The sequence below is a fragment of the Notothenia rossii genome, assembly GCF_949606895.1.
Source record: "Notothenia rossii genome assembly, chromosome: 5".
Lineage (NCBI taxonomy): Eukaryota > Metazoa > Chordata > Actinopteri > Perciformes > Nototheniidae > Notothenia > Notothenia rossii.
This window is the reverse complement of record NC_136903.1, coordinates 35,548,040-35,572,129: the sequence shown is the minus strand read 5'-3', so window position 1 is coordinate 35,572,129 and position 24,090 is coordinate 35,548,040. Positions and strand designations below refer to the sequence as shown.

Below are 24,090 nucleotides of genomic sequence, written 5' to 3'. Positions count from 1 at the left end.
AAAAAGTATAAATTCCAACATACTTTACAGTCTATTCTATAAATATTAGGGATGTAACGATATCGAATATTGCGATATTGCGGTAAATAAATGTCTCAATACCGTCGTGAGACTGACAAAAAAACTTTTCTTTGAAAAAAATGTGGTTTGTTTTTTAAACCTTTATTCAACCAGATGGTCCCATTGAGATCATCAATCTCTTTTTCAAGGGAGACCTGTCCAACATGGCAGCAAGTAGGTTACAACATGAACATAAAACAACAGATAACACAAAAGGACATCGTATTTACAGCACTACATGTACATACCTAGAGACATTGACAAGTACCAACAGTATATTTCTATCTCACCCTGTCAATAAGCCTCACCTTCTTGGCAAAACTGTATTGTTTTTGAAGTGGTGGAGAGACAATGCACAGTTTTACCCACTGCTGTCACCCATGGCCAAAGCATATCTCTCTGTCCCAGCAACAACAGTACCAAGCAAGAGAGTTTTTTCCACAGCAGGGGATATTGTAAACGACCAAACATCCCAGCTTCTACCTGGAAATGTGGTCGCTCATATTCCTAAAATATAACCTTGATGATGCTGAGTGAGTGAGTTAGTGAGTTTGAGTTGAGTTACTTGAAAAACTAAAGTGAAACTTGATTTATTCTATTGCAGGGTCTGATTATTATATTGTTGACACTTTAAAATACTACTATCCTACTAAAATGCTGTACAAATCAGATGTATTATTTAAAAAACACACACACACACACACACACACACACACACACACACACACACACACACACACACACACACACACACACACACACACAGACACACACACACACACACACACACACAAACACACATATTTCTCCGCCTCATTTTGTTTTCATTTACTCGTTCGTTATCTAACCAGCTTCAATCTTGTAGGCTACTCACTTCGTTTCTTGTAGCCCTCGAAGGGTTTTGGAGGTTGATGTCTTGGTGAACGTGAGTTGTTTGGCTTTCTTTTCGGCAGCAGCAGAAAGCATTTTCGAATGTTTGAATGAATCAAAGTGGGTCGTCACCGTAAATTTTCTCTAAGACTTATGCTCCAACACACAGTTGCAGGGGTTGCAGAATAGTTTCCCCCCACTTTCGTGAAAGACATCGGGGTACTGCTTTGCCCGGTCTTTAGCAGAAATGTTCGTCGGTAAATGAGATGGATCAGATTTTTTCATCTTGGTGTTTTCTCTCTCGTGTGAGTTCCACACGTTCACTCTACGGTGTTGTTTACCTTCTGTGATGCGCGAGCTGATGACGTCGCGTCATCATCATCAATACTTCCCGTCAAGACGAGTTAACTTTTTTTTTTCTCAACTTTGTGTGGAAAAATGCGGGGATTATGCAGCCTTTTGATAAATATGCGGCCTTTTAAAAATCTGCGCCATTTTGCTGATTATGCGGTAAATTCTGCGATCACAGAATCACGTTTTTCTGGAGGGTCTAGCTAATATAGCACTGGTGTTGCTACAGGTAGTTAGCCTTCTTGCTAAACCAGCTCCTTGAGAAAGAGCAGGTATACTGCCTTCCTCTGTCCTTAACTCCTGCCTATGTCAGGCTGATCAGGTCCGAGCTCTTTTACTCTCAGCTTTCCCTCCAGTGTCCTCCTCTCAAAGGGTATTTCTTTAAGTGATTAAACATAATTTTACTTCTCCATATTCGCTATCTAGTTTTGTTTACACTCCGTCTCCGTCTAACTCTCTCATTCAAATGTCAATAACTCACTCTGGCGCTCCTGCTGCCCCCTAGTTGTTGATGGTGTCAACAGCTGCTTTGGGTGCAGTTTGGTGCGCCCCAAGCTGCTCCTATCTGTTGCATTGAAGAGGTGCGGACTGCGCATGCACCACTTAAAACGAGAATCAATGGGTAAAGATGTCTGCGGTCCAAGCAGGAAACATGTGACTTATTAGTAACTTTAGACATCGTAAAACATTTTTTATCGTTAATTATGTAACGACTACAACAACACAATGGTTCTTCTAAACAGAGTTGATAACTACGACAGATGACTCCTACTGGTGTCCATGCCTCTTTAAGCACTAAAGTGTGTTGCTGCTGCATTTATTAATGACCCAACTAGTGTTGTGCCATAAAGATACAATGCTTTCTGTCTGGCGGCATTAAATATTCATGTCTTTATTTGTGATAAATAATGTGTAAGCTGCTCCGGTCTGTACGGCACTTTGGTTAACGTGTGTTGTTTTTAAATGCACAATATAAATAAATGTGACTTGACTTAACAGAGGTACAGAATATATTTCAATATAAAATATTCCAACAAGCAAATAGAAGTTGAGACAACAAGTTCCCCCCATCACCAAACACAGTACTCTTCTGACGATTAGTAAAAAAAAACTTTGTGTGAATGATATAGTGAAATCTCTAAAAACATATTCACTGGCAACACATGCTAAAATAGGGCTGGGTTAACAAACTGTGCAAAGCTTTCTTCAGGGCTTAACCCTCAGCACACCATTTACCTTTTGTAGATACAAGGTGCTTGCAAACACATAAGCAACCAAATGAACACAAAAATGGCCAATGCAAAAAATGCAATCACGCTGAACTGTCAGGGCCAGAGTTTGTTTTTTCCGTTCTGGAGTTATCGAGGTGGAACATGAAGCACTCCTTCAATAGGACCAACTCCCTACATAAGTATCAACGTAATCACATGGATCATTGGTTTCGGGTGATAATACACAAGTGACAACACAAGATTAATCATTTATTTTCTAAAAAATTATCTTAATCCAACATACTAGACCTTTAAGTGGAGTCCAAGACAAGTCCAAGTCTGAGCATTTTAAAGGTCAAGGCAATACCCAATCCAATCATGTGCATGGTCATTTTTAAGCCAAGACCAAACAACAATCAGGTCCAAAAATTCTAACTCTGATGTTCCTGTTGTTCACTGTCAGAGTCAACTGTAAATGTTATATTCCAGGTAAACCCACATCTTCCCACATTCTAGATTGTCATAAAAAAATATTTTAATTAAATACATTTCTTTTTTTGAAAAAACATTTTTAATGAACAACGTACATGTTATATAGTTGGTGTCAGTTAAATGTATAATCTACGATATAGATATACACATATAATATGTACGTTGTTCATTAAAAATGTTTTTTCAAAAAAAGAAATGTATTTAAAAATTAAAATATTTTTTATATCTTTATGGCACAACACTAGTTGGGTCATTAATAAATGCAGCAGCAACACACTTTGCTGCTTAAAGAGGCATGGACACCAGTAGGAGTAATCTGTCGTAGTTACATCAAAATACAGTTAGTCAACAAAGAGGGTACAGAATCTTTCTTTGATATACTGTAGTAAATACTGATTGTTACGTGCAAAGTTTGTACCGCTTCAATTTTGACTTGAGCCGTGCCTTATAGATTGTTAAGGCCTAGAGAATATTGAACCCCAAAGCAAAAGACTAGAGAGAGATGGTCAAAAACAAAAAGTTTTATTACAGCAGAGGAACAGAAAAACGGCAGTGGAGGCAGGAAGCTGGCTGGCACGGAGACGTCAGGGACAGGAGGCAAAAATCCAAGCAAAATATCACAGGGACGAGGAGAGCAGCGAGACACACCGGAGGGTCGAAACACAAAGGAATTATCTGGCAGGGAAGTGGCAAGAGGACCAGGCTTTTATATCCACAGGTGAAGAGATGAGTTGAAACAGGTGTGCCTCGTCTGCTGCTGGGAGGAGCCAACCAACTCCCTGTCACACACCAGCCCTGCAGAGGACAACAGAGAAGGGAGGGGGGAGACAGGAAAAACACAACAAAAGCACACAACAGAACCAAAACTAAACAGAATCATAACAGTACCACCCCAGGCCTGTCCGGGTACTTAGCATAAAAGTCCCTAAGGAGATCAGGGTCCAAAATAAGGGAGCGGGAGATCCACAAACGCGCCATGTACTGGAACCCCCGGCCTCGCCTTCGCACATCCAACAACAGCTGGACGGTGAAAGCAGGGTGATTGTCAATAATACGGGGGGGAGGAGGGGGCTCGGCTGGAGGGCTCAGAGGACTGGAGGAAACTGGCTTGAGAAGGGAGACATGAAATGCTGGGTGGACATTCAAGGCAGTAGGCAGCTTGAGCCTAACCACAGCGGGATTAATAATCCTGGTTGTGAGCAGCAGTGCGAGTGAGAGCTGCCCGAGCTTCATGCCAGACTCTGTGGGCACACCGAAGATGCCCCTGCACTGAGGGAACTGCCACATCCCTCTCCTGGGTGGGTAAGAGAGGGGGTTGGAACCCAACAGAAGCCATGAATGGAGACATACCTGTGGCGGAGCAAACCAGGGAGTTGTGGGCATATTCAACCCAAGGCAGGTGGGAGGCCCAGGAGACTGGATGGTGAGAAGAGACACAGCGAAGGCTGCCTCCAGGTCCTGATTAGCATGCTCAGTCTGGCCATTGGTCTGCGGGTGGTAACCTGATGACAGACTGGCCGACGCCCCCAACGCCCGGCAAAAAGCTTTCCAAACTCGAGAGGCCAATTGCGGACCCCTGTCTGAAACAATGTCCTGAGGAATGCCATGCAATCTAAAAACATGCTGGGTGATTAGTGTAGCAGTCTCCAGAGCAGAAGGTAATTTAGGTAGGGGAACGTGTACAAAAGTGTACGGCCTTGGAAAAGCGGTCAACAATAGTCAGGATAACTGTATTACCTTCCGATGGGGGAAGACCTGTCACGAAGTCCATTGCGATGTGAGACCAAGGCCGATGAGGACTGGGAAGAGGGTGGAGAAGACCAGCAGGGGCGCGGTGGGATGCCTTACTGCGGGCGCAGACGGAGCAGGCGGCGACATACCCCTTGGCGTCAGAGGACATGGAGGGCCACCAGAAGCGTTGCTGGAGGATGCCTAGAGTCTGAAGTGCTCTTGGATGGCAAGCTATCTTAGCATCATGTCCCCTCTGGAGCACTGAAGATCTGGCGTGCGGTGGAACGAACAGCCGACCCGGTGGACAATCCTCAGGAGCTGGATGGTCCTCTTGTGCCTCCTGGACCAACCTCTCAACCTCCCACCTGGCTGCTCCCACCACACAGGAGGATGGAAGAATGGTCCCCACGGATGGCTCCTCAACCGGAGGAGCGAACTGACATGACAGGGCGTCCGCCCTGGCGTTCCGTGAGCCTGGCCGATAGGTGAGGGTGAAGCTGAACCGGCCCAGAAAAAGTGCCCACCGAGCCTGGCGAGAGTCGAGCCTGCGAGTAGAACAGAGATAATACAAGTTTTTGTGGTCACTCCATACCAAAAACGGGTGAGTCGTGCCCTCAAGCCAGTGCGTCCATTCCTGCAGGGCTAAGACTACTGCCAGCAGCTCCTGATTGCCCACATCATAGTTCCTTTCTGCCGGGGAGAGCCGGCGGGAAAAGAAGGCGCAGGGATGCAACTTCTGGTCGGAGGCTGAGCGCTGGGAGAGGACTTCCCCGACACCAGTGTCGGGGGCATCCACTTCGACCACAAAAGGGGCTGAAGAATCAGGGTGAGATAACACAGGAGCAGAGGAAAACAAACACTTCAACATAGCAAAAGCAGCCGCAGCTGCAGATGACCACACAAAGGGAACTTTAACTGAGGTGAGCTTGATGAGTGGGACGGCTGCTCGACTATAGTCACGAATAAAACTGCGGTAAAAAAAATTGGCAAAACCAAGGGACCTTTGGAGTTGCTTTCTCGTTGTAGGAGTGGGCCACTCGGCCACTGCCATGACTTTGGGTCGGCTCTGACCTGCCCCTTCTCCACCACAAAACCCAGGAATGAAACAGAGGAAACATGAAATGCACACTTCTCAGCCTTCACATAAAGTCTGTTCTCCAGCAGTCTCTGCAGCACCAACCTCATGTGTTGGACATATTCTTGGGGGTCACGAGTGAAAATGAGGATATAATCAAGATACACAAAGAACAATCTGTTTAGCATATCACGAAGGACATCGTCAATAAGTGCCTGAAACACAGCAGGGGCGTTAGTTAACCCAAAAGACATAACTAGGTATTTAAAATGTCCCAGGGGCATCTTAAACGCAGTCTTCCACTCGTCTCCCTCCTTTATCCTTACTAGGTGGTAGGCATTTTGGAGGTCCAATTTTGAGAAGATGGTGGCTTGATGGAGGAAACCAAAAGCTGAGTCTATGAGCGGGAGAGGATATTTATTCTTCACAGTGATGTCATTCAAGCCCCTGAAATCAATACAGGGGCGTAGAGTCTTATCCTTCTTGTCAACAAAAAAAAAAACCGCCCCCAATGGAGAGCGAGAAGGGCGAATGAGACCAGTAGCAACAGATATATATTTCAGGCCTGGAAATATTATATAGTCTGCTCGAGGGCAAGGGAGCACCTGGGAGCAAGTCAATGGCACAGTCATAAGGTCGGTGAGGTGGTAGAGACAGGGCACGATCCTTGCTGAAACTCCTGGAGGTCATGATACTCAGAGGCAGAGGAGGGGACTCGAGTCACATGACTTGACTCGAGTCAGACTCGAGTCGCATATTTTTTGACTTGAGACTTGCTTGACTAACATTGATAAAACAGTTTAATGCACTTTTAACACTCATGTATCCAGGATTCCTGCTCCTTTCCTGGGTTACAAAGTGAGGTGATGCAGCCTGTCCTCTGGGTGCGCTCTGTGGGGGGGTATCGCAGCCTGCTTCTCTGGGGTGCTGCAAAGTCATTTTCAGGCTCCTCTCCACAGTTGTCCCCCTAAAAATGATTTTTTAATCATTATTTTTGCATTTAAATTATTTATTTTATCATTAATATGGTTCCGTAACACAATGAACATAGTCTGGAGCTCACTGGGGTCCTGCATATGCTTTAATCAGGCGTTTTAACACTTTCTTCCATGAAAATGATTTTTATTCACTATCATGGGGCTATATAAATCAAATTCCGGGTAATTCGGAGCACAATTGTACCTTTTACTATTTAAATGTATTTGTATTATATATGTTTGGGCTATAAAATGACATTTTTGGGCGACTTTGTCAGTTTATGGAGCTTATCCCACAAATCCTGGAGTTTCCAGTCCAAATTTGGGAGCTCATAGGCGGCCTGCCATACGCCCCCACCCGTGGAAAGAAGAAAAAATGAAAGAAAACGGTCAATTATATCTTAAAATAATCAAAAAATAAGTTTAGAAAAATTTCGAAAAAACGACTGTGCCCCGCTGCTCCGAAATGCTCAACCCTTCGGCGCAGCGGGCCGAAGCCCCGGACACATTTCCACACGCCCGTTGCAAGTTACAACGGAGAGGGGAAACCAAGCCTCCCCAACTCTGTTAAAAAAATTCATTCATCATTTTCAGACTATTGTCCGCACGAAATCGGAAACCCAGTTTTTGAAAAAAACGGCTGTGTAACTTCATGGAGGAATTTATCCGCTCCATGTGCACTCTGGCTCGGATAGATTTTGTTGCCCGGAGACCCCCCAGCATGGTTCTTACCAAACTTTAAGTTTTTGAACTGGTCTCTGGAGGAATGCAATGGGAGTTTTCACGGGACTCTATCCGCATTATGAGGCACCAATCTTCGGATACATTTTAACACTTTTAGCCCTTTTTTATGGTTCTCCAAAAAGTTAACTCAGACTTTTTCTGAGTGTGGAGGAATGCAAGGGGAGTTGACAGGGGGACTCTACCCGCATTATGAGGCACTATTTTCTGATACATTTTCTCACTTTCACCCCTTTCCTATGGATCTCCAAAAAGTGAACTCAGACTTTTTCTGACTGTGGAGGAATGCAAAGGGAGTTTGAGGGGACTCTACCCGCATTATGAGGCACTATTTCCGGATACATTTTCTCACTTTCACCCCTTTTCTATGGATGCATTGAAATACATTACCTGGAGGATAGGACCGAGAGATGACAGACTCTCTGGCCGCTTCAAGTCACTATTGTCGGACACTTTCTTTGGCTCGGCTCTCTTAAAGCGCCAGCTTTTTCGGCTCCCAAACGGCTCTTCATGTTACCACAGTTTACCACGAAGCCTCAGTTTCGCCGCTGCGAGGCTCTGGTGCTCGCAGCTCACGCGCGTGCTCCACTAGCGCAGCTCATCGCTTCCAAATTGCGCATGTTCCATGTTGTCCTGTAGCAGGCACCGCCGATGTCGGGGAAACGATCTTCAATACTCCGAAAAGAATCCCACCAGACTCCTTTGCCCCTCCAACAGAGGGATGTCCTTGTCCTTTTTCCTTTTCGTTATTTCAAACGATAAAAACTCTCGATCTTCTCTCTAATTATTACTCGTCAAATGACGGCAAGACGCCCCCCTGGGGGAAACGCTGGTCCCAACCATATTGCATTAGTAACATGCACTTATTTTTATAACAAGATCGCAAGGACACTGGTAGCGATCGGACAATTGAGTGTTGTTCAGTTTGTGTATTGTGGAAGATGCGTGTTGTGAACGTCAACTTTGCCTCCTTATTACACTCACCCTACTTTAGTGGGAACAATGAGTCTGCGTCTTTGATGCACAGAGGAATAAACGCAGATCATCCTCTGGCTGCAGCCTTGACCGGCACTTGACCAAAGTCAATGCGAAAAACCCGCACTCAAACAGGTAGGTGGAGGTGAAGGGAATGAGCACTTTTACAGCCTTTTTGGCGAGGTGGGGGAACTCGGTCTCCACAGAAAGCCAAAAGTGTGCAGGTGTCACTTTACTTGTCTTTTTCTCGTTATTTTTCTCACGCTGTGCCTCCCCTGAAGCTCTCTGGCGCCCCCCAGGGGAGGTGCGCCTCACACTTTAAAAACTGCTGGTCTACAGTATATTGGTGGATGAGTCAATTTTCTTTATTTTTTTTGTCGGGGCATGATGCTTGGTGCCAGTGTCAGGTTTCATATTTATATATCTGTGGAATTATTGACTAACGAATGATTCACAGTCTGTTATTTCCCCACCTTGGTATTGATCTGACCTGGGGTCATGGTAGTGATTGGTATGTTCTCAAATGGTTGTTTTATAATAGATCTAAAGAAAGAAATCTTGATTTAACAAAAGTTTGTTTCAAGTGACTTTAACAAGACCTACAGTATAGTATGTTTGACAGCTGGACCAGTAAATTCTATTTTATAAAACACTGACATGGAGCCGTACATGTTTTAATGATAGAATAAGCCTATATCATGATATCCTGAGTGAAACTAATAAAAACAAGTGTGTATTCCCATTTTTGTTCAGTTTTATACTCTCAGCTCAGGACTTAATTATATTAGAAACTTTCTGTGAAGCGGTCATAATCAGCTTTTAAGTAATGCACTTATAAACAGAACTACTGGGATTTTTGAAGAACGAAGATGGAAAACATAAAAATTCTAAAACTTTTCATGCATAGAGGTCACTAGAGTGGACAGCTATTCAAAAGGTGTTTTCTTGTATATGCATTGTTTTTGTTTGCATAGTTGCACAATCAGCCACAACATAGGACCCTATTGCATCATCCCATACACTGCCACTCACTGGAAATTCAGTGTAAGTGCATGATACATGTCTCTAAACCAAGATGGACGACAGAAAGCCACATGGACCAAGTCACCCATCTATATCTTGCCAATCCTTTTATGGAAAGCGTCCCCTGCAAGTATAAAAAATGTGGTGACATCAAGTAACAACTAAGGAATCATATAATTCATAAATTATCAAAGTATTGATTTTATGTTTGCAGGAAATCATGATTAACCACCTGTCCACTACAGTGGACGTCATGCATCACTGGCTATATTTCAACTACAATTAATACTGGTACTGCTGCTGCTGTAACCAAGGCCGTCCCTCCCTACAGGCAGATCATGCAGACTGTGTGGGGCCTCACCTTGAGGAGGGGGGCACACCTTGCGGAGGGGGGCACACCTTGCGGAGGGGGGCCTCATCTGAGGCGCACCTATGCGCTTATGTGGCACAATTAGGGTGACGCGGCACGGTTTCGCCGCTGCGAGGCTCCACTAGCACTCATCAAATAACTGTGCATGGTGCCTCAAATTGGCCCCTGGCCCTGGTTATTCTTGAAAATACTTCATCTGCAATATCTTTTTGGGCCGTAAATCAATGTACTTATGTTATTATGATTTAATTTTAAGTTTGCACATCTTTATTTATCATTTTTTCAAAATGTACATCTCTTCAGTTCAAACCCTGAACGCATACTGTCCACCTGAGTGGACATATAAATATCTCTTTGAAAAAACTAGATTAAAAAAAAAAAAAGTTCAAATCTTGTTTTTCATGCCCCAAGAGCAATAATAACACTTGGTAAAGAAATCCTGACTGAGGCTTTCCTAATTCATGCATGAAAGGTTATGGCGCTATTATAAGATTGACTCTAACATTTGTCATATAAAAAACATTTGTAGTGAAATCACTTAAACTTTAATTACACTTGTGTAATTAATATAGCTTGCAAAGCTGTAAAATACTGTAGTTTGGTTTTGAATCTATTACATTTTTTGCTTAGCGACTAAAAAAATGTTCTCAGATTTTCTCTCAGTAGTAAGCCTCTGCCACAGAAAAATCCCATGAGCCTCTCTTATTAGTTGGAAGTAGATTAAAACAATTGAAGTCTCTAATGAGTAAAATGCTGCTTAAGAACGATGACAGTGATTATGAATATGATAAACAGCCCACATTTACACCACAAACAAGGGTGTCTCTTGGCACAAGTCTAACAAATTGCGTACTGCACTTTAAAAGAGAAAAGCTGAGTTAGAGGCTGAAGAGGTAGATCTTTATGGACATTTAACAGGCGGCTAATATGAACTTACGTTATTGGAAGTGTAGCAAGCAGTTTTTTCTAGCTTGAGTCATACAGGGGACAACAAGGCTAAGAAGGATATCTGAAAATCTTTAAAGGTCCCCTATTATGCAAAATGCACTTTTTAATGTATGGTACAGTATATGGTATATGTTTCCCCTGTGTGTTAAAACCAGTTAAGCCCCATGCCCCCGGACGCAACATCTTGCAAGAAACAGCATCTGAGGGCTTCTTAAAATTTAACAAACTATGAATGTGTCAAACTCACGTAACGGGAAGAAACTCAGCTATCAGACAATATTAACAATTTTTAGCAAAACGAAACATAAGGGTAATAACAAAGGCTCTGAATTAGCCCTGAGCAAAGAAATGCTAACGGACTTAGCACAGAACTCAAGGTAAAATACCCTTATTACTTATCAGATCTGCACAAACAAGATATCGATTAGCAAGCTGAGATTCCACAGATTCCAGAAATATAAGAATCATCACTGAGCGATCAGAACTTGGGAAGCAAAAACAGATATCACACAACGTAGCTTTAGGTAGCAAACACGGCCAATTTGTCTTAGCTTTTGCTGTTTCTGATCAAAGGTTGTGTTCAATGGCATCAAAACGATAAAAACGCTGCTGAAGGTTAATCCAATGGTTAATCCAATGTGTCTGTGTCACTTTTAAATGATTACTGATAATCCATCTTCATATTTACTAGTTTGAGCCTAGGTTTCAGTTTTCAGAGCGTAACATCGCTTTCGACTGCATGCGCGTCACTCTCACTCCTCAATGGTAATGTGTGTGTATGTGGAACCTCCCATTCAATTATATTGGCTCTAACGGTTCCAAAGAAATGTCAATCACCAAAATCGACCAATGTGTTCCAGAGAAGCGGCAAATCCACCCAAAGGTTTTTTTTTTTTTGCTAAACCATGTGACTTGTTTTGCATCAATCTTGATACAGGGTACTTATTATATGTTATGGTTTGGATTCCTAAAGCTTTTAGTCTACTATCCCATCATTCAAGGTTTTCACTATCATTCAAGGTTTTCAGTATAGTAAGTAATGTTTGTTTTTGGACGGACACTATAATTTAATTTGTTTTACTATGTTCAATCTGAATTTACTTTAAAATAAAAAAAATCTATATTGATTCTGACTCTTCTACATCCAACTCACAGGTTTGTCATTGCCTTGAGAAAAAAGATTATTAATTTACCCCTTTTAGAAGTGAAGAAATAGTCATTTGTTCTGGGAATGTCATTTTCGAGCCTGAGGCCTGAAAAACAGGCTCGGGGCTCAACTGGAGACTCCGAAAGTTTCAGAAAAAAAGGTTGTCTCTCTTTCCCTCCTGATCCAAGTATGTGAAAGCCGCTGTGCTGTTTTAAGCTGAACAAATCTGGCACTGCTGATAGGGGCGTGGCCAGCAGCAGCTCATTAGCATTTAAAGCTACAGACACAGAATCAAGCCTTTTGGAAATTGGCTGAAACAGAGGGGTTTTTGGCATGCTATAATTCACGATTTGTTTGGTATTTTAAGCAATAGCAAGTTTTGTATATATGAAATAGCATATAATATGTGACCTTTAACTGGATATAGTTCAACAAGAGGTGCAGCAAGAGGATATTACATTATCCCGCTCAACTCTGGCACATTTACAGCTATGTCTATTATAATGTCTATTGTCCCTGTTTAATAAAAGTATAAATAAGACACATAAGAATTTGTGAATGCAACCATGGAATTATCATAATACACAGGTAACATCATCTGTGGGAGATTTACAATAAATACAAATGTGTCACATGGTTAGATAACAGAGGCACAAGAGCAGATATTTGCACATGTCATGTTTAGAAAACTGGACATGCAGTAGTCATTGAGAGAATTGCATTAATCCCCGAAACGTGAAAACACTTTTTAAGAATGACTGTAAAATAATTGTAAGAGTTCTGATGAATATGTTATTAGCTACATATACTATAAATACACAAAAACAGTCAGCATTTCCAAGATCTGTCTTTTTCTAATAGTCACTATAAAAGAAAACTAATAAAATGTCCTTTGCATCTTTAATGAGTGTGTTTACACCATGAGCCACTGTACACTAAACCAGTTCTACACTAAAGGCCGTAATGCTGCTGGTCGTTTTAGATGCATGTGGTTTCTGACCACGCTCTGATGTGTTTAGCTTTTTAGCCGGCCACAATGAATCTGTGCAGAGCCACAGAGGGCCCGGAGGACAGCTGGCAGACCCCGGACAGGCAGGAAACTCACTTTACTGCTGCCTTAGAAGGAAATGGAGTTCTATTAAAAACATTGCGGGCTTGTTTTAGTGGCTTTTGTGCGCCTGTGTGTGTTTGCTTCAGACTGAGAATAAAAGGATCTTATGTAGTTTAGATTAAAGAAATTCTAAATAGTACCAATATTACATCATACGCATGGGACTTTGAGAGCTTCATGTTCATCAGTATGCAGAAATTCAGCACCTCTTCTTCCAAGACATCTGAAAATAATGTACATATATGTGGACAAATATTATTGTAAACCTGTATCTGGTAACATCACTTTATTTGTTGGTGTATTGTGCAAATTGTAAAGTAGATCATAACCGGCCTAGAGTCATGGCCATGTACGTAATGGTACTGCTTTGTAATTGCATCACATTTTGCAGAAGAGATTGGAGAATAAATGTGTCCATATCACACAAATTCTTAACATTATGGCAACAGTAATGCCCAGAGCAGTTCATAATGTAAAATAAGAAAGAAACTCCTATCTAAAAGGATGAAATACAAGGATTAAATCCATAAAATAACTTGTTTGATGGTCATTGTTGGATAAAATGCAGGCATAAAAGTGAACTCTGACAGCGGTAGGGAAAAATTCAAACTGTCTCCTGCATTTGGGTCCATTCTTCTCCAGTCTCTCCCATGTCAGAAGGAACCTGTCAGTAATGGACCCAGCAGTCGGTATTCCTGAGGTCACTTATCATCTTTTGTGCACATGACTAGAGATACGAATCCAGTTCTGAGAAGAGATGACTGCTGAAATATCAACTATAGCAAATACTTTACCAGGGCCTTGAGGAAAACTCCTGGTGTACGGAAGTTTCCTCAAGGCCCTGGTAAAGTATTTGCTAACTTGGTGGGTAGAGGACTTTTTGAACGTGACTGAGGTCCATCCTGCTCGCCTCCATCCTGCTAGCCTCCAGCCTGCTTGCCTTCAGCCGGGCTCAACATAGAGAGCCGCAGTGACGCGTCGTAAAACCCGGAAGTAAGTTAGCATTTTTAGCACTTCCGGTTCCTTCCTCAAAAAGCAATGCATTTTTTCCATAGGGTTTTGGAAAATAGCTCGAAATAAGGTCTGTGGTTGACACAAATTTAAGAGGTAATTGACGTTTTGTTCTACGACATTAAATACATCAGCAGTGACCCCACTGGGGATTTTTGAAGAGTTTACGTGTCTGAAAAACGATGGTTGTTACCGAATGGCTGAATAGGACTACAGAAATTGTCGAGGCCGTTGTAGGTCATTACGCCGAACACGTAAACACTCCCGCTAAGTTTGTTTTCCCCTGTGTTCTGCTTAAAAGCAAGTACCTGCCTATCTTTAGTATCTGTATATCTATATCTGACCATTAGAATCTGTATTTTTGAAATTGTCGTTTTTAACACCGTAGTTTTACAAATGATAGAATAATTAATTACCAGTGTTTTCCAATTTTACTCGGCAGTTCGTTTCGTTGGCTAACGTTAGCTAAAGCTAGCGCTACTAGTTAGCTACGCAATGGTTTGTTGCTTTGCTCCGGGTTGCAGCCACAGGTCTTCGCATGAAACGTGCTTGTTCTATCGTTTCCCGGCCAATGTTTTCCAAAGGAGAGTCTGGATTCGTGCCATGAGGTAAGCTGACGTTACATTTTTGTCCATGTCACGGTGAAATGTAAATAATGGGTAGTGACTGTATCGCCGTTTTAGAGATGGCGCTGCTGAAAAGACCGCAACATAAGTAAAGATAATGAATACATCCTATTAAAACCTGTGTGGCTTATATGATAAGTCTAATTAGTACAAGCAGCATAACGTTTCACCATGTAACTAAAGATTGTAGTCAGGGAAATCAGTTTGACATATTGAACTAATAAAAAATCACCTCTGGCTGGCAGAGAACTCTCTGCTCCATAGCTTCTCTTGGACGTAAAATCACATGTACATTTTACATTTATATTCAATTTAATATCCCATCCCTCACATACTTTTGTATATATAATAACTTATATTTTGTTTTTCTTGTTATGCTGCTGCAACACAAACATTTCCCAAATTGGGATCAATACAGTAATATCTTATCTTAATTAATTAAGAAATATAACTATTATAATTAGTGTAGCAGCTGACACCTATTTTCAATATGGATTAATCTACCATTTATTTCTTTAGTTCAATTTTCATCTATAAAAAGGTCAAAATAGTGAAAATGTTCACGAGACTTATCAAAGTGCAAGGTTATATCTTTAGATGTTTTGTTTTAGCCTATGTACTGTATGTCTTAATGCTCTTACAGTATATGTGACGGTGTGACTTCCATGAAACTATATTTTATATCTTCCCAACAGACGAGCTGACAGAAAACCTAACACTCTAACAACCACAACATTGCAAAGGCGAGTAAATGTAAATTAAAAACAATTCAAATGTTATTATTTCTTCTTCTTCCTTGCAGTGAGGTGAAGCTGACCTTGCACTTGGTGCCAGTAAGGATGTTCCTCACGCAGGCTGAATGTTTCTCCTTCCTTACTGACAAAGAAGCCCTTGATTTGCAATACTTCACTAATTGTCATTTTCCTTGCTCCGTAGGGACACTTTACCTCAAGCACAGCGGAAGACCCTACCAGACCATCTGGAGATGCCCCCAACATTCCTGATTGGGAGAGCCACAAATCTGACTCATGGACCTGCATCTGAGTTGCAGTGGTGAATGCCCTGAAGCCCTCACATTCATTCATAGTCCCCCACTGTACAGACAAAACACCATCAAGGGCCTGTTGTTGCCCTAGCACCCTGGCAATGAAGGAAGCAGTCACACGCTTTGACCTCAGGACAGCTCTAAAGTTGCTGGCAGTCAACCTTCCTTTCCTGAACAGATGCCAGTTTGGGTTGGTTCGCTGACCAGTGGTAGCCACCTGAATTGCCCTCTGTTGCTCTTCAGACAATGCCATGCTTGCCACAATTGCCTCAGGTCCCTGATGCCCAACAGATTTGATAATTTCAGGAACAGTAAGTGTTTCCAAGCTGTAGTGTTCCTCTTCTGGCTCGGGGGAGAGAAGCCAAGAACTTCCTGAGAACCTGCCCCCGAGTCTGTCCCTCAGCCAGTCACGATCTTCGGAAGTAGGCTCTCTTGTCAGCGGGTTAAATTAGTTATTGGTTTCAACAGTCACATTAAAACAGTTACTAAATCAGCCTACTATCACCTAAAGAACATATCTAGGATTAAAAGACTAAAGTCACAGCAGGATTTGGAAAAACGTGTCCATGCTTTTATCTTCAGTAGACTGGACTACTGCAATGGTGTCTTCACAGGTCTCACTAAAAAATCTATTAGAAAGCTGCAGCTGTTTCAGAACACCGCTGCTCGAGTCCTCACAAACACTAAGAAAGAGGATCACATCACTCCTGTTCTGAAGTCTTTACACTGGCTTCCTGTGTGTCAAAGAATAGGTTTCAAAATACTGCTGCTGTTTATAAAGCACTGAATGGTTTAGGACCAAAATGCATTTCTGACCTCCTGCTAAATGATGAACCATCCAGATCTCTCAGGTCTTCAGGGACTGGTCAGCTTTCTGTCCCCAGAGTCAGAACTAAACATGGTAAAGCAGCGTACAGTTATTATGCTCCAAATATCTGGAACAAACTCCCAGAAACCTGCAGGTCCGCTGCAACTTACTACTTTTAAATCCAGGCTGAAGACTTTTCTTTTTGTCGCTGCTCTTAATTGAACTATTAATATCTTAGACTGCACTGTAACTTTTATCCATGTATTTTTTCTTTTAATGTTTATTTTATTAGCTTTTCTTTTTAATGACTGATTTTAAATGCCATTTTCTTAATGTCTTTTTTGTAAAGCACTTTGAATTGCCTTGTGTTGAAAAGTGCTATATAAATAAACTTGCCTTGCCTAATAAAGATTTCATGTGACACATAAAATTGATTTGTTGATGGGAATTAATGTGAATAAATTAACTCGGTCTTAAAAGGTTAACGGTACTCTTGCTATCACTACTCACCAACACTATAAACCTTGTCCCTCATGCTAGCCCTGACAACACCGGTAAGCACACCTTCATCTAGGCTGCACTGTAACGTGTCCTGACTTGTAGTGGTTCTCTCCTCTATCTACACTCTTCTTGTCATCTTTGTAAAACGATATCAGACTGGTAATTGACACAGCCATGACTTCTAGTTAAATTCAGTGTGGCTAAAATGAAAAGCTTTGTTAAAATATGCAAGCACGCGAAAGTCAAATTCAGCTTTATTGTCAAAAATTCTACATGTGTTATACATCCAGAAATATCGAAATATCGTTTCCCACAGTGTGACATGTATACATAAAACAAAAAGGGCCTAGATAAACGTGGTATACATTAAACAAAACGGGCCTAGATAACCGGGGTATACAGTTTAAAATGTTAATATATTTAAAGTTTTCAAAGTGCAGTTTCAGTGCAAGTCAGTTGAAACGATCTTAAGTTGGCGTGACGTTAAAGTCGTGCGACCCTGCTGCTGTACTGGCTTGTAGTTCGTTTATAGCATAACGTTAGCATTTTGCACCTAACCATTCACCTAAATGTTTTTAATACCAGCGGTAACCGGCCAAGCGCCGGGCAAAAAACAATCTTCAAATAAAAGAAAGTCACCGGTGAGTTAAAGGAGAGTGACAGGGAGTATGAGAAGAAGAGGGAGAGAAGGTTACACTGTAACGCGTCCTAAAACCTTTTATAATCTATCGATTAGATTTATGATTCGAAAATTATAAAAGTAGGGTAACAAAACGTGGAGATTATCTGGCTGAACAAAACGTGCATTTATCAAACAGGTTTGTTTTCCACAGACCTTATTTCCAAAACCCTGTGGAGAAATCCCATTGCTTTTTGTCGAGGGAACCAGCGGCTTACTTCCTGGTTTTAAGACACGTCACTGCACCTCTCAATATGGTATGGGCTCAGAACAGTCTCATAATACACACATGCACACAGAAGGATTCATACTTGTATTTCATGCCCGCAAAATGATTCACACTTGTATTTCCAGATCCACACTTGTGTTTTTAAATGCACACACAAATGTGTTCCGTTCATATACATGTAAATAAAATCCAAACACGGAAAAAAGTTTTACATATGTATTTTGATCCGCACATTTTTTTTTTCCGTTTAAATCCCCTGAACCTGCAAACACAAACCACTTTTTGTGCATGGATCGCTGTGCATTCGTGTGTGGGTTTTTTGAGACTCCCCTGACGCTCACCCGATTTGTACTTGTAATTGTCTTGTAATTTCTCTCATCTATAGCCAATCAGATGTCTCCTCCAGTCTGAGCCAATCACATGAGCGCGCCCCCACGAGGGTAGGATTTCTTGCGTTCGTGACTTAGCGCTTCATTTACGCTTTTTGCGCAGTCCGGAGCTGACAGGTCAGAGGTCATCTGTAAAATGGCGTCTGGTGGTCGCGCGCCTCCCGCTCCAAGTGTAAGTTATGTTTAAATAATGAAATACTCCTAAATTATGAAGGATTGGTTTTGCTTAGTTGTTAGTTGTTTATTTCGAGAATTATATAGAACTGTTTTGGTTAGCTTAACTGTGTTGTATCTGAGCTCCATAAGCTAACATTAGCTAGCGTTGTCTGTCTAACGATCTAACGAGTTGGTTGGTCTAACGATCCCCCATTCTTATTAGGTGCTTCTGCTACCAAGTAAAATGTTGCAGTGAAGTGTCTGTGAGAGAAAATTAATTGACTGTTCGACAGGTTGTAACGCCTCGGGTTGAGGTAGCAGCACAGGCTTTAGTTCAATTAATAGCCAGGGAGCTGTCTGCGACTCCAACTCCACCAGAAGTGAGCATAGCAGAGAGTGCACTGGTCAGCGTAGCAGTCAGGGCGGTAGACAGCGTCCAAACCCACAATGATGTCAGGGTGAGGCAGGCGATGAGAAGGTGATTTAGACTTTTTTTTACATTTGACAGTTCAAGATCAAACTGTGGCTTAATCCCGTAGATGTGTAAACATCTGATATTTGATCTCACTGCTCGCATTACTCTAATGTAATGTTGAGTTAATGTTTTAAAACATTTTCCCATAGTATGTATCCTCTATATCCCCATTACTGCTTTTAAAACCTTTAGCAACCCCTTGCCTTGAAACATCCCAAACACAATATATTAATGTTTTCAAAACAAATATTTTGGTAAGATAAAGCTAAGTGTCAAGATTGTTTTTGTATCGACAGAATATTAACTATGATTTCGCTTTTTATTCATACAATTTGTTCAAACTATGTTAACAAAACCATCAACGCAAGCCAAGGATTTGGAAATTATATAACAATCTTAATATACATTTAATAGAATGTCTAGTCTCACAGATCCTTTTGTCATTCCCACATCAGGCAATTCTCAAGTATGTTCAGTACTGATCAGCCAAGAGGCAAAAGACGATTTCCCACCCCGGCTCCTTGCATCGTCAAACGGACGGACAGACTTTCATATATATGTCCTTTCAGGACCCAGTCAGTTTACACCTAAGGGCTCGGAAGAGCTACCACTTGCCCATGCTGGCCTTGGAAAGAGGATGCTAAATCTACCGGACAACTTATTGCACAGTGAGGTAATCATATAAACAGTATTGAAGATTTCTCAAAGATTTAAAATGTGTATCACTTGCTGAATATTGTATGTTATTTCACTTTGTTTTAAAGACTATGGCTTCGGTTGAGGAAGAATTTCCAAAACTGAAACATTAAAAGGAGGCTGGATGTTTTTCAAGTCAGCAGGTAATATTGTTCTCATCTCCATTGGTGAAAATGCTGTGTTGTGTTTTTCACACTCGGAAGCCCCACATATGTGTTTTCTGACGCCCTACTTTGAATTACCATTCATATCACTTCTTCAAGTTATATAAAACAGTACTAAAGTTTGCCTGACAAAGTGTAACGTATATCCCTAATATTAATGTATGTACTGTCAGGCGGTTTTAAAGCACACTTGTGTTGTTCCTATTTTGATTTTAAAATAGGTGGTAGTGGACGTCGAAAGCTGTCCATAATTCCTACTGACTCCGAGGGGTACTCCACAAGGCTCCTCCAAACAGCGTCCAACAACGGAAAAAACATTGTGTTTGTAATTCCACTACAGGAGCAACTTTCTACCGAACCACTACCCTATGACTCGGCAGAGTTTGCAAAGATGCCACAGTCAACCTGCATAACATGTGGCAGTCAAATGCCTTTGCAGCTGTTGACTTTACATGTGGAGGAATGTAATGACATAGTGACTGTAAGCTGTTATTAAAACATTTCTCTCATTTCTCAAATAAATATGTAATGTTTTAGTTTGTTCAAGTGACTGTTTCAAAGTCTAGAACCAATTCTCTGTACCTTTTTTGTTTTTTAGGAGAGTGAATCTGGGACTTCTCTTGATGAAGTGATTGAGCAGCCAAATCCACCTAACACAGGGATGGGAGAATTGTCAGAGGTAATTGATGCTGTCTTCTCCTGTTAAAGTTACTTTGCAATTTAGTATAAACTTATTGTTTTCAGTAAATAATTACAGTATGATTGCAGGTTGGGTATTACACATTTCACCAAACTGACTTTTTGCACACTGTCTATGTACTCATTTTTTTATCATAGAATTATGTTTCCTGTATCACTTATCTGAGAGAGAATTATTAAACATAAAACCTTTCTTATAATAATGTGATATGTTTTAAAGGTATTGACATTTGTTTATGTTTTTTACAGGTTTGCCCTATATGTCTTGAATCTTACCCGATTGATGTCCTCTCATTTCATGCAGGCACATGTGGTGAAGGGTAAGATGTTTTGACTTGTTCAAGGAAAAGATGGAAGATAGACATTTTTTGAGAGAGGTGAACAACATATACAAAGTGTCAAACCTAATAACGATATCGTTTGGTGAATGTGCTTGTTCCTTTTTTGTGTTTTAAAATGCTGTAATGTAGCAGCTGCATGTGATGCATTTTTAAGAAATGTAGATGTAGAAATCATAACAGAGCCGAAATACTTATTAGGGATCTGATTTAAATTACTTTGTTTGATATGCAAGAAGAAATATGTAAAAAAAGAAGGGCACTCACTAGTCTCTATTTTCCATTCCTGTGAGTATGTTTTTTGTTTTGTCTTTTCCAAGAATGGACCCTGCTCATCATAGCGATGCAGCCAGTATGACAAGGACAGAGGAAATGCCAGGACCTTCAGTTCAACGATTGCCAGCAACAGTTTCAGCAGGTTATTTATTCAGAACAATTACTGCTGTGGTGTAGTTTGAAACAGTGACTACTCACAAACACTTAAATAGCAATGATCACCAAAATGAATGTTGTTACATGTTTGATCCAGTAATATGGAAAGGATAATTGATTTCAAGTTACTACCTTTTAATATATTGCTTTAAAATACAGGGCTTACTAAATGAGACAATAAATGAAGTACTATTTTAGAATTGAAGCTGACATATTATGAAGTTTAGTGTACCAACCACTTTTTTTCCCTTCAAATTACATTTTCAGCATGGGCCAATGAAGTGGACCCCCGGAAGGCATGTCAGTTGTTCAGAGAGGAACTGCTGGAACGTAACTATGAATGTCCACGCCTCTTTCTATCAATCGACTTGTTTGACACAGAAGAAGAAATGGACAGTTCATTGATTTCATTCTTTAAAATGAACAATGTTAACTGGGCAGCTCCATTGAAGTGCAGGCTGAGAGGTATTAATAAATAGTCTAACTTCTCATGTTTCATTATAGGTTGTCATCTGGGTCGAATTTTGCCTCTTTGTTTGTTTTTACTTGCATGTTGAGGATTAAATTCATGTCCCTTAGACTAGGGAAGAAAGAACTAGTTACATTTATTGTATTGAAAGCTTGAAGGATAATTCATGTTGTCTCTTGGTAAGTGTATGTTGAATATCATCTTGTTGGCTGTACTTTTCTAAATGAGGTCGTCTTTTCAAGGGGATGCAGCAGTCGGCCAAGGTGTCAACCGACACGTTTTGTCAATGGCCATGCAGAAACTGAAGACCGGCTTCAGTATAAATTTAGGTGGGATGTCCCCATTTGTCTTTCAATTGAAATAACCACTTGCAGCTAAATCTTAATAAACCAAAAAAGATTACAACATGCATATTCACAGTTGAACCAACACTCAATATAGCTTGACCTAAAAATTAAGTTATAGCAATACATGGTGTCTAAACTATTTCTCCTTTTTTCTTAAGGCTGTGCAGCTCTTACAAGCCTTTTTGAAGGGGAAATGGAACATCGGGTTCCCTCCGCAGCTGCTGTGCTTCGGGAAAGCAACCTGTTAGAGATGGCAGGTCGGATGATAGGCCATTCCTTCCTGCATGGTGCTTTTGGTTTCTCAGGACTAAGTGTGCCTGTCGTGACTCTGTTGACTGGTGGGAGCACGGATACTGCAGCATCAGCGCTTACCCTGCTGGACTGTCCTGATCTTGACCACGTGAAACAATTGGTTTTGTGAATGTCCTAGTTAAAAAGTGACATGTCATACACCACTGCACCACAATGCTACATACACTTGTCATCTTGTGCATTATGAAAAAGATTCCATTCATGTGTCAAGGCTGGGCTTTTTAGCTAGAAATGATTTCCAATGCTTTTTTGTGTCCCATTTAGATTTTCCAGATTTAGGCTTTTTGTCCACTTTTGCAGACCGCCGTACACAATTTTGCATGCATTTAAATTATGTCCTCTTTTCTCCTGTTTTAGCTCAAGAATACACAACGTACTGCTCAAGAAACCACCAGTGTGACTGATCTTTGCCTGTCCTGGGACCTCCCTGTTCCAACCTCCACCAATCATTACTGGCTGTTCCAGGAACTTCTTTCCCATGCAGTAATCATTTTATATTGTACCATTTTTATTTAAACAGTACAATAATTAGTAGGTTTGCTTTGTATCTGCTACTGTGGTGTTTTTGCATTAGTGCCTCAGTTTGATTGTTCCTTTTACTTGTAGGTACTTCACCGTGTTAGGCAGCCTATCAAGCAGATTCGCAAAGGCCTCAAAGAAGCGGGAATCTGGCCACTTGTTTCAAATAGGCCAGATGTCCACCCCATATTATTTCCAAGAGAGAAAAATGACAAGCTGAACTCACAGGTAGGTACCATTTTCTTTATTGAATTTATGTTATTCAAGGGATTTGTTTGCAAACACTATCATGCAATTTCATTTGTGGGGCTCTTAAACTGGTGTGTAGATCTTAAATCAATGCTTTACAATGTTAAGATAATTCTGTAGCATATAACATGAGCTTCAATCTTAGCAAAGAACACGTTTGTATTTGATCCATATAGACTGTGATCCAAACATCCACTGGCCACAGTCCAAAAGTGACAGCGATGAGGACGAGGACGACGCCGTTCCATTGGAGAAAGTCGGTCTCGTCACTGGATTTTTGAGGCAATTCATAGAGGAAGGTAACACTTTTTATTACATCTCTATTTTAAACTAGTTACTTAAGTGTAATGACTGCTAAAGCTGTAGTGCAGCTGAAGAGATGGCAGTTCTGACGAAAAATAATATACACACATCGGTGTACAAATACAAATCTATGCATGGGTTAACTGTTGATATTCCTTCAAGTTTTACAGCTCAAATTTAAGTTTTGATATAATGCAATTTCAGGTATCGCATACATAAAAAATTCTCTCCCATAGCATCTTCGAAGGTGCTGCGTGACCTCATGAAGTTCTGGGTCGGGTGGGAGCTGCTCACAACAAACCTTGAAGTTGAGGTTGTTACTTCAAAATACCCAGTGGCTATCACCTGCTTCCTAAAATTGAAGCTCCCAAGCCACTACCAAACCTATGAGAAGTTCCACCAGGACTTGATGGCCCTCAGTTCCATCAGTTCAGGCTTTGGGCTTGTGTAGCTACACACTGACTCAGTTTGTTTTGTATTTTTCTGGAAAAGGGTTTGCCTCTCTATTCAATACACTTTGTGTAATACAGGGTTACAGTTGGTACACCTACCGTGTTTTAT

General features: G+C 41.1%; 1 protein-coding gene across 2 annotated transcripts; it reads left to right on the top strand.

Moving 5' to 3' along the window:
• The first annotated feature begins 19,514 nt into the window (after positions 1–19,514).
• Positions 19,515–24,078, top strand: LOC307041136 (uncharacterized protein). 2 transcript variants are annotated; one of them, XM_079684467.1, is made up of 12 exons: positions 19,515–19,674; positions 19,766–19,840; positions 20,083–20,342; positions 20,460–20,540; positions 20,810–20,880; positions 21,219–21,316; positions 21,598–21,795; positions 22,051–22,128; positions 22,305–22,941; positions 23,065–23,205; positions 23,403–23,525; positions 23,766–24,078. In XM_079684467.1, exons 2-9 carry the CDS (start codon positions 19,822–19,824, stop codon positions 22,565–22,567), a joined length of 1,068 nt encoding a protein of 355 aa, XP_079540593.1. In that variant the 5' UTR covers positions 19,515–19,674; positions 19,766–19,821; the 3' UTR covers positions 22,568–22,941; positions 23,065–23,205; positions 23,403–23,525; positions 23,766–24,078. The 2 variants fall into 2 exon arrangements, with proteins under 2 accessions (XP_079540593.1, XP_079540592.1); XM_079684466.1 differs by having other exon boundaries at positions 22,042–22,128.
• The last annotated feature ends 12 nt before the right edge of the window (positions 24,079–24,090 follow it).

Bases quoted from the DNA above. Each gene is read 5' to 3' on its own strand.
- LOC307041136 (XM_079684466.1), top strand. The intron at 21,317-21,597 runs GTTATTTATTCA...TTACATTTTCAG, and splicing joins GCCAGCAACAGTTTCAGCAG to CATGGGCCAATGAAGTGGAC. The intron at 21,796-22,041 runs GTATTAATAAAT...CGTCTTTTCAAG, and splicing joins ATTGAAGTGCAGGCTGAGAG to GGGATGCAGCAGTCGGCCAA.